This window comes from Phoxinus phoxinus (genome assembly GCF_949152265.1).
Source record: "Phoxinus phoxinus genome assembly, chromosome: 1".
NCBI lineage: Eukaryota > Metazoa > Chordata > Actinopteri > Cypriniformes > Leuciscidae > Phoxinus > Phoxinus phoxinus.
Window position 1 is genome coordinate 39,206,145 of NC_136876.1, and position 11,191 is coordinate 39,217,335.

General features: G+C 40.7%; 1 protein-coding gene across 1 annotated transcript in view; it reads left to right on the top strand.

The window, feature by feature from the left end:
- Positions 1-5,213, top strand: part of grin2ca (glutamate receptor, ionotropic, N-methyl D-aspartate 2Ca) — a 78,634-nt gene extending 73,421 nt beyond the window's left edge. The window contains exons 11-14 of the mRNA XM_079609551.1: positions 1,431-1,591; positions 1,691-1,878; positions 1,956-2,188; positions 3,006-5,213. Coding sequence (XP_079465677.1) covers positions 1,431-1,591; positions 1,691-1,878; positions 1,956-2,188; positions 3,006-4,595 — 2,172 coding nt within the window. The 3' untranslated portion in view covers positions 4,596-5,213. The remainder of the gene's footprint in view (positions 1-1,430; positions 1,592-1,690; positions 1,879-1,955; positions 2,189-3,005) is intronic.
- Positions 5,214-11,191: the final 5,978 nt, after the last annotated feature.

Genomic DNA, 11,191 nt, shown 5'->3' on the forward strand with positions numbered 1-11,191 from the left:
CACAACACATACTCCACATAATAATAAAAGCACGCACACGACCCCTCGCTTGTAAACTGTATTGGTTGCAATCTGAAACATCACCGCTAGATGCCACTGAAAACTACACATAGCCCCTTTAATGGGGTGATGAACAGAGAATTAAAAAATTTCTTGAGCTTTTGACATATAAGAGGTCATCATACTATAAGAATATCCTGTAAGTTTCAGAGCTGAAAACTGCTATCCAATCATAGCATTGGGCGTTTACTTCCAAGTCTTCAATGCGGCACGCCCATACAAACTGAGAGTTTCAGGAGCTAGGCTCAAAACCAGGGTAGAAAATAGCCTATTGCTTATTCATTTTGATGTTTTTGAATGTAAAAATCATGCGAACGTCATAAGTTGACCTCAGACAACAATATAAAAAAATATAAAAAGCCAGTTCATGACCCCTTTAATGCACAACACAGTTATGTCAAAACAAGAATAAATACATAAATCAATAGAAAAAATTAAGAAACTATTTTTCTTAGTTAGCAGTACACTTTGGATGTGGTCTGGGCCACGGGACAGATGAAAGACAACACTTATACTGTCTTCTCTCAGACGACAGCAAATACACTTAAAATGACGCATTCACTGGCGCTGGAGTCTGTCACATGCTCTCAGCCGGAATACAATCACATCCACCTGTTCCTTAGAGACTGTTCTCCTTCATTCACACTAGCAAGGTTACCTACATTACAGCACAATTATTCATGCCTTGGGTTCTAAAGTGCTGTCTTAGTGGCTATATTACATTTGTTTGATATGACATTAACTGCACTTAATGAACATGGCCAGAATCACGTAAAAACTAAATGGGGAGACATTTAGCAAGGGAAAAGTAATAATGAATTCCTTGGATGTTTGGCCAGGCAGCTGAGATAATTCCTCGTCTTTGTGAGGAAAATCGGAGGTTCAAATGTTAGAATTTAAACAGAGCACAGAATTAATTGACTGAGAAGCACTTGGGGGGTTGAGACAGAAAAGAGCGTTGATGACCCAGTGGCTTTGGTCCGAGTGTTATCACTGCAGCCATTTTTTCCAGCTTTCTTCCTGAGGATTAATTTCAGTCATTTTCTCACTTGGATTTAGATTGTATTTAATGTAGCATTTGCAGATACAGAATCGTGAGAATCCGTGGATGAGGGTGAAGACGAAAGCTGAACCTAGAATAAATTCCCATGCAAAAATCCAGCTTAAAGCAAAATCAATCACGCTTTCTAGCAGCATAGCTTTCCCAGCCAAAAGCCATTACTGGCATATCTAGCGGTGCTGGAATCTATTGAAATGCACTAATCCTCAACTAAGTAACTCATCCAGGGATGTATTTCTACCACGTGGACTGTACTTTGTTCTTAAAGTTCAATTTAAACATGCTAACTTGTTGAAATTCTAACTTTCAGTTCCAGAGACCGCAAGACCAATATCCTCCATTCCGGTTTGGGACCGTGCCCAACGGCAGCACAGAACGAAACATAAGGAGCAATTATCCCGAAATGCATTCCCACATGGTTAAGTACAACCAAAAAGGTGTGGAAGATGCTCTCAACAGTCTCAAAACTGGGTGTGTTTCCTGTAGTTTGTCACCTGAATCTCTGAAACAAATCTGCCCCCTGCGTATTATCTTCTCCACTAACGTGCATCATTTCTTTACTGCTAACAGGAAGCTGGATGCCTTCATATATGATGCAGCTGTGCTGAACTACATGGCCGGTAAAGACGAAGGGTGTAAATTGGTGACCATCGGTAGCGGGAAGGTATTTGCCACGACAGGCTACGGCATCGCCCTTCAGAAAGAATCTCGCTGGAAGCGCCCCATAGACCTCGCTCTTCTTCAGTTCCTTGCAGACGGTAACCTCAGAAACTTACATTATCTAGAGGAGCTCTGCTTCAAAAGTCTGACTGAAATGTATTATGTATTATCGCAGGTGAGACTCAGAAGCTGCAGACAGTGTGGCTCACTGGTATCTGTCGTAACGAGAAGAAAGAGGTGATGAGCTCTAAGCTGGACATTGACAACATGGCTGGAGTGTTTTACATGCTTCTAGTGGCTATGGGTCTCAGTCTGCTCGTCTTTGCATGGGAACATCTACTGTACTGGAAGCTACGGCATTCTGTCCACAAGTCTGAGCGTTTGGACTTCTTGCTGGCTATTAGCAGGGTAAATTTTATGTGATCAATTCCTACAAATCCAGTCTACTATAGGTTGCATAATGCAAAGTAATTCAATCAAAATGAAAAACATATTTGTTTTTCTATTTTTTTAACAAAGCAATTTGCAAGAACATGCATGTACTGTAGCAAAATATATCCACAAGAAAGAACATAGTTAAATGACAATTGTACAAAGAAATGTTAAACGTACCTTGACAGAGACTTTAGAAACATAAACGTGGTGAAATTGATTTTCAGGGGAACTCCAGGCTGTGAATGAGCACCAAAAGTCAAGGAAAAAAGCTGTTTAAATTAAATTAGGGTCTTAGGGTTCTTTTTAAGCCCATTTTAAGCACATTCATAAGCTTAACAAACTTGAAGGCCTCATTTAAAGGTGGAATATTACAAATGCATAGGCAGCAACAGTACTTTTCTATTGACTAATTACAGCCACTTTCATTGAAAATTATAATACTGATAAACAGCCACTGGCAGTTATTTGGGTAATTAACCACATGTAAAATCAGCTAATAGAATTTTGATGTGGTAAAAGTTAGTTGTTTATGTCTTTAATTCATATAGGTAATTGCAGAAAAAATATAGAAACTTGATTTTGTCAGACCTTTGCCATTCATTAGAACTGTACTTTATTTTCTCAGTATTTTAAGACAATACACAATGGATAGCTTTTAAGCAGATAGATTTTATTATGATATTCTGTGGTGAAAACAGTAATAATTCTGCTCGCTATGGCACAAAGAACTGCTTAGGTGAATGCACTCCAAAATGCAAAATGCTCAATTTTCCTTATTTCTTCCCTGAAGGGAATCTACAGCTGCTTTAACGGTGTGGAAGACATGGACCGTAAAGGGAACATGCAGAACCCGGATGTCACCTCCAGTTACACTCAGGCCAACATGCTGAAGATGCTCCAAACCGCTAAGGACATTGTCTCATCTGCAAGAGTTGAAAACTCCCTGGACAATGCTACAAAGACCATAGAGAACTGGAGTCGACGTGATCCAGAGTCAGCCAGACCTAGTCTGCCGACCTGCCTCATAGGAACGGACTTCAGCCATAGTCGCCTGCCCTGCATCGCCAGCGTTACTGACAACCACTCATCATACCCTCAAAACGTGGACAGCACCACTCAGCACTTGCTGGAGAAGCCTCATGTGGGAACACGGCCTACCTCACTGCGCTACACTCTTCCCGCACGCACCAGCCACCACCACATCTATGAACGAACGCTACCCATATCTAGCCTCAGTAGTCCCCATATTGCCATGAGAGACCCACCACCTCCTACAGCTCCGAAACCCCACGTGTACGTGGACCAGTCCTGTCACCACCCTACCTCTCGCTACGTCTCTTACCGTGACTTTCAGGTACCGGACATCTTTGTGGAACACCAGGAACCTTCGGGAAGCCATAAACAATACATGGCAGGTCTGGGTCGCAAAAAGAGGTCTCATAGCTACGTAGCAGCATCTCCAGAAACTCGACGGAGGGACGACTATGATGTTCCCCAGTCCTGTCTGGCTGAGCTTAAAAGCAACCACCTTGTGGAAAACCATTCCCACACCACACCCTGCATAAGAAGCCACTTCCAGAGACCCGGCTCTAGCTGCAACTCCTGCTCCAAGTTGTATCTAGAACCGGAGATGGATGACGTTCCTCTTCTGGGGAAAGATAAAATGAACCGTCGCGCCTCTTTTCTCAGGGCAACGTGGGGTGGTGACAGGATCCGGCAGCTGGATGAGAAGCCCTCCACCTCTGCATCTTCGACCAGTTGCATCAACATGCCTGATCTGTTCCCTCGAGTGGTGGTGACCAATCCCAAGCCTTCGAAGATGTATGGCAGCGCTGGTAACAACCTTCGCTACAACATGGCGGTGGAGCCAGCCTATCTGGACCCAGCCCACATGGGCTCCTACCCGTATAAGACGCAGAAGCTCAAGTACTCAAAGTCCATCCGCCTTCCTTCATACCGGGAGGCGATTCTACAGAATACGGCATCCCTGCGGCGCTCCACTTCCACACTAGTGCACGGACACTACTCAACGTACCTGAACTCTTACACAGACCTGCCGGTGTACTTGAGTCCTCTACCGCAGGGACCCGCTCACTTCCATGAGCATTCTAAAGACACGTGCCACCTGTTTCCATGTGTCAACCATTGCCCGGATAATGCCACCTTGGTGCCCCGGTTAGGCAGCAGACCTGTATTGTACCAGAACACTGCTATTGGAAGTTATGACGGGGCTGGGCGCTCAAACGAGGAGTCGTTGCACACTGTGCCGTTCTCTTCCGTGCGCAGGGACCACAGGCAGGTTCTAGTGGCACGGAACGTACACAGTCCCTATGCCCCACGGCCCTGGGGTAGGGTATCTAGTCTGGAGTCAGAGGTTTGAAGACCTTTTAAGAGACCTCCAGAGACTGTTTCCCCCAAACTGTGAGGGTAAAATCCTGGGGACTGCTAAACGAAGTCAAGCAAAAAAGGTGGTAATCTCAGTGCAATAATACCCTAAGACAGCAGGGATGAGAGGGGGGAATGTACAAGTGATTACTGTGGAGACTTCTTTCAATATACTTTAAAAAATAAGAGTAAAAATAATAACGAACTGTTCTTAATCTATAATCTATTGATTGTTATTTAAACTGTTTTTAAATGCCATTACACCAATTACACTCATTCTCTGCAAACAATTGGATGTACTGTAGCATGTTTTAAGGCAGCTTTAAAACCAAAAGGGTTTGAATTGAAAATCTGGTTTTTATTTGAGCCAGGGCATTCAGCCATTTTTAATCTGGAGAACCACTGGAGAATTTTATAACGTAGCCACACAAAAATGTCTTCCAAGAATTTTCTAAACCCAGGGGTTTGAGAAAGCCATTCATTGTCAAATTTTGTCACTCCACTGATGTAATTAAGATCTGATTTTAAGAATGGTGAAGAATTGATTTACCTTCTGTAGTTCCACAGCTATTTCACTGTGTAATAAACGATGGGATGGCCTGAGGGCCAATTGAAAAGGACTACTGTCTTTGTGTCTTCTGCAACGGAAAAACCAAAGTAGAGTAGAAACGACTCATCAAACAGCTGCAGCTGCATTAGACATCTTCTTGCAGAGGCAACCTCCCAAAAGGCCTTGTGTTACCAACGTATGGTGCTGTCCAATTAACTGTGAAGTAATGAGGATTTATTTTGGAAATTTGAAAATGATTCCTAGTTGAACAAAGAAAGATCAATGCCCCCAGCGCTGAGGTGTGTGGCATGCTTTTTCAAGATCTTCACAAAGAATTAACCTTTTGAAAAAGGAACTACAGTAGCTTCGAAATGTACAACTTTATGAAATCTCATGCATTTCGTACTGTAATTAACTGCTAATCCAGTAGCTGTTGAACAATATTATAGACACTTTAACTTAATTGCCTTGCTCACCTAAAGTTATTGGGAATATAGAGTCTAGAAAACCAGTCTCTACAAAATATTGCATGCATATAGCCACTTAAATGTATGCCTAGATTATATATGACCTAGGAGGATGAATGTTTCATGAATACAATTTCACTCTTGATTCGCTCTACATAGTGGCAAATGCATTACTATTCATACTTGCCAAATGGAAAAACCATTACATTTACAGATTCTGCTGTAAATCAATGCAGGGAATGCATGGACTGCATTAAAAAGGCATACACAGTATGATATTAAACAGTGTTTTTTTTATTTGCTGACCTCATGTTTTGAAGCAGCCTGTGGTGAAGTCGATGCATGGCGAGTAGGTCAAATGCTGACTCAGCGTGGCAGTTGCATGCTCTCCGAGAATAGTTTAATCCATCTCACCTTCCTATGTCTTTAAGATGTGACGTGGGTTGCTAACATTCATCTTTCCTGTTGAGCACCGTTGTGGTCTTAGCCCTTCCTGAAGGCCCCAGGAGGACTGGAAGTGCAAAGGTCAGTATAATAACGTTTGGACGAATGGGCTGATTGACCCTGGGGAAATAGTATGCTTAATCACGCCAATTTAGGATGATGCACATCTGGGCAGTGAGCCAATCAGCACGATATCGACCTATAGCATCCACCCACCTTCATTTAGTACCCTTGAGATGGAACAAGATGGAAAAGTGACCACGACGATCAAGCTCTTGAATGAAGAATGAAACCTTGAACTATCCTTTCAGCCGTACCAGGGGTGTGGTGGGTTGGTGGAGAGAGAGAGAAAGCACATGTAACAGTGTCATTCAAAGCTGCTGACAGAAGAAGCTTTTCATTGAGGGAGATTTGGTCTGTGTGTGTATGTGTGTGCGATTCATTTTCCCGGTCATTGTTATCAGAACAACTTTATCCGCCAACTTCCCAATCACAAGATTTATTGTCTCATCTCAAAAAGAGAATGCAGTTAGCATGGAGAAACAATCTGAGGCTTATCCTCTCATCTCCGCACTCTGATCTATGATGGTGTTTGTGTAAGCTACAACATGAATAATCGGACATTGGCAGATACTAGTTAGATGACTTTGAGGCTCATGAATGTACATGAGTGAGAGAGAAATGTACGATGATAACTAGGACGTGATGGATGGATCTAATTCACAGGTCCTGTGCAGCACCTCAGATGGGCGGGGTTTCAGGGGGAAATGGGTGTGGCCGAAGAGCAGAAGGTTAAAGGGATACTCCACTTTTTTTGGAAATAGGCTCATTTTACAACTCCCCCAGAGTTGAACAGTTGAGTTTTACCGTTTTCGAATCCATTCAGCCGAACTCCGGGTCTGACGGTACCACTTTTAGCATAGCTTAGCATAGATCATTGATTCTGATGAGTCCAGTAGCATTTCTTTCAAAATGACCAACGAGTCTCAATATTTTTTCTATTTAAAACTTGACTCTTCTGTAGTTAAACCGTGTACTAAGATCGACGGAAAATGAAAAGTTGCGATTTTCCATGCCTATATGGCTAGGAACTACTCTCATTCCGGCGTAAGAATCAAGGAACTGTACGGCCGTACCATGGGTGCAGCAGGCGTAATGATATGACGAAGCACCTGAAAATAGTCCCCAGCTCGGTAACCTCCAACATGACCGGGACTAAGTTTGTGTAGTTTTAATAAATACGGTTCGGGATCAGCACCAAAGTAAATGTCATCTAAATTGTCTCTCACAAATGTCTCCATGCTACAAGGCACGCTCCCTGTGCAAGCAGGTTGTCACGTTGGTTTGTTGACGGCAAGTGCTTCGCCATATCATTACGCCTGCTGCACTCATGGTACGGCCGCACAGTTCCTTGATTCTTACGCCGGAATGAGAGTAGTTCCTATATATAGGCTTGGAAAATCGTAACTTTTCATTTTCCGTCGATCTTAGTACACGGTTTAACTACAGAAGAGTCAAGTTTTAAATAGGAAAAATATTGAGACTCGTTGGTCATTTTGAAAGAAATGCTACTGGACTCATCAGAATCAATGATCTATGCTAAGCTATGCTAAAAGTGGTACCGTCAGAGCCGGAGTTCGGCTGAATGGATTCGAAAACGGTAAAACTCAACTGTTCAACTCTGGGGGAGTTGTAAAATTAGACTATTTCCCAAAAAAGTGGAGTGTCCCTTTAAGGTTTCTGTGATAACCTTTGAAGGAAACAAAAGCAACATCAGTACTGAAAGCCCTTCACAGCTAAGATTTATCAAAGCTTGGTGACAGATCAGTTCTTCGGGCAATCAATTTTCAAGCCTATATGAGCTATCATTTTTAATAACGGCACTGAGATGAGCAATGGTTTCAAGAGGCCTTATTTAATTGTATCTAATAAGAAAGGCAGGATTGTTGACATGGCAGATCATACAATGTCATTAAAGCTGTGATCAATGAATGCTGAATTCTTTTAGTGAAATAAAGGAAGAGTTTGCAATTGTATCAGTGGAAAGATCGTAAGATCAAATGTAGGACGGTTTCTATGCAACATTTTATAAATGAGGCCCTCTGTATCGTATTAGTGCAGATAGTAAAGACCTCATCAACAATATGGTTGGCGTCCACCCAGTTTCTAACAGACTCTGGCTGCAAACTGTAAGCACTGCCCTTTTCTGTGTGCATTGGCATGAGCCTCGATTGTGTGGGCAGATGCCATGACATCTTGGGGAGCTCATCAGTGTGCGTATGAGTTAGGTGGCACATGGGCAGTAAAGCCAGTGTGAGCTGGGCAGCGGCAGATTGCGGACCATGATGGCATCTGATCTTCATCATCCATTATTTTATGGCCGTGCAGATGGATCTGGCTCCCATCGGGAGGTCCCTCTCTGCTGGTCACACAAATGGCCTCTCATGGGTGGTTAGATGAGCTGTTTGGATAATGGATCAAATAACAGCATAACAAGATTCACAATTTTTCAGAAGAAAATCTGAATGATGCTACTGGAGGCGTATGTTCTGTCACAATGCTGGTTCTGGGCAATGCTCATTTTTACACCGTTTTCGTTTTTATTCAATCAATTAAATTTTAGAATGCAAAATATTTAAACACTTTATTTATTAATTTAAACATGTGCAACATTTAATTGTTATGAAATTCGTGCTTTAATTATTCATTGTCGATTTTTCGTGTGTTGTTACGACAAGAGCTTATAGCCTGGTACGCTCACTTTATTTTTCACAGATGCTGTAGGCTAATTTTTTTCTTTTTTAATTTTTATGTTCTTTACTGATTAATCTCGTATGTAGGCGAATCGTGCAATTCTGTTAACCCACTAGAAATTCCGAATCTCCGTTTTCTTCACTGTTTATCTTCAACTCACGCAGGACAGTTCTCAAAGATAATTGACTATCATCATCATCCTTTTTTTAGTTAACTCATTTTTTTTATTTTTGACGAATAATTTCACACTACCTCTGTTATTCTGGAGTCTGGACTCTGGGAGAAGATCCAAAAAATAATCAGAAGTGACTCTGGCCCTTAAATTCTCTGATTCCGAGCATTGAGAATAGTGAGTTGATTCCAAAAGTGGGATTTGAATCCAGGCGATTGTTTATTTCCTCGATTTCGTAACTACACATCATACGAGCTAGAAAGGGAATTTGTTTCATTGACTCAAATCTTTTGATTCAGTTCACCAAAACAACTTGTTCAAATTCGTACGTTGATTCATTGACTCTTTTAAAAGGTTACGTTATTATGCCAGGTGGCGACAAATTAGCATATTTTTGAGTATTAGCCTACTTTCAGTCATACAAAATATCATACAAATTCATACAAAATATCAGAAACAAAACACAAAACATCATTAATTTAAAATACAAAATTAAATGGGCCTAATAAGATTTGAAAGGACAACAGCAAAAAATATCTTGACATTCATACTATCAATCATATCATATAGTGTAAGATAGTTTAAGTTGCGTTGTTTGTTGTAAGATTAATTCACTGGAAATTACTCTGGGAATCAACTTAAAATTTAATTAATAAATCTGGAAATGGAATCAAAACCGCACTTTTATGGCTCTGTCCCTCTTTTTCAACGAAGGCATTATCACAGTGTTCAAGTTATACCAGAGTGAGTCATAACATCCATTGATTAGATTTATATTTCTTTGGGGACAGTCCTTTGCTTCTGTGTCTGGCCAAACTGGCATCTCTGCGCTCCAATGAAGTGGCCCGCTGTCACTTACCAACAGTTCCACCAATTAACCCAGCATTTGAAGCCCTCATTCTGATGTATTGAATTTGTGAGGCGCCCTAGAGATCTTCTGTCATCTCATCACATGTTAATTTGATACCGGTACTTCTATATGCCAATAGCTACACGGGCACACACAATAATTGATATTCTTCATACAGAGAGCTGGTATGAAGCAGCATTCCCTGCACATCCTCGCCCTGAATAAATTACCTCACACTCCATAAATTTTCCCAGATGTTAAGAGTCACCTTGAGAATAGCTCTTCGAATCCTATCAGTAGAGGAGGAGAAAAAAGAGAGAGAGAAATGGCTTGAGGCTTGACAGAGAAAGAGGACAAGTCCAGCAGACGACACAAAGTGAAAAAAACAAAGATTAGAACTGTATGTTAATGAAAAAGCTTGTGTACACATATAATCACAATAAGGCTGCCACAATATGTTATATATATATATATATACATATATATATATATATATATATATATATATATATATATATATATATATATAAATAAGTTGAACGCATTGTGGCAAAAATAAAAGGCAGATTCTCAGCCATCTTAAAAAAAAAAAAATCTCAAACTTGAGAAAAAATAAAATAGAAAAGTACCACCTCAGCAGAAATAGTCCTAAATGCAAAACATATTCTTTGGAATTCTGCACCAAGAGCGCAAACTGTCAGTTCAGTCCTTTCGTCTGCCACAATAATGCAATCTCTTTCATTTATATAAATATTGCAAAATATTGATTAAGTTATTTACTTTAACAATTAAGTTGATTACATTATTAATTATGCCCTAAATCACGAAAGTGGAGACAGTGAGCTGCCTTCAAAGGAGTGTTTCTAATTTATCCAAAAATGTCCTCTTCATTTTTCATGCAAATAGAGCATGAACATTTCTTGGAAACACACTGGCACTACTTTATACCATGTCTTCCAGGGTTTGAACTTCTGTCTTCAGCCCAGACCTTTAGCCAATGCATCACCACTGACTACACCTCTATGTGGGTGGAGCAATATGGACTACAGAGGGTCATTTTATATGCCACAGTCACACTCTAATAATAGACATATTATTTAAAGGAACAAGTCAAGTCAAGTCAAGAATATTTGTATAGCGCTTTTCACAATACAGATTGTATCAAAGCAGCTTCACAGTATTAAATTAAAATAATAATAAAACGTCCATGTTTGGTAATGCTAATCAATAGTATTATTCATTGATTAATTAATTGAATATCCCCAACTGAGCAAGCCAAAGGCAACAGTGGCAAGGAAACGAAAAACTCCATCAGGTGACCTAATGGAGAAAAAAAAAACTTGGGAGAACCCAT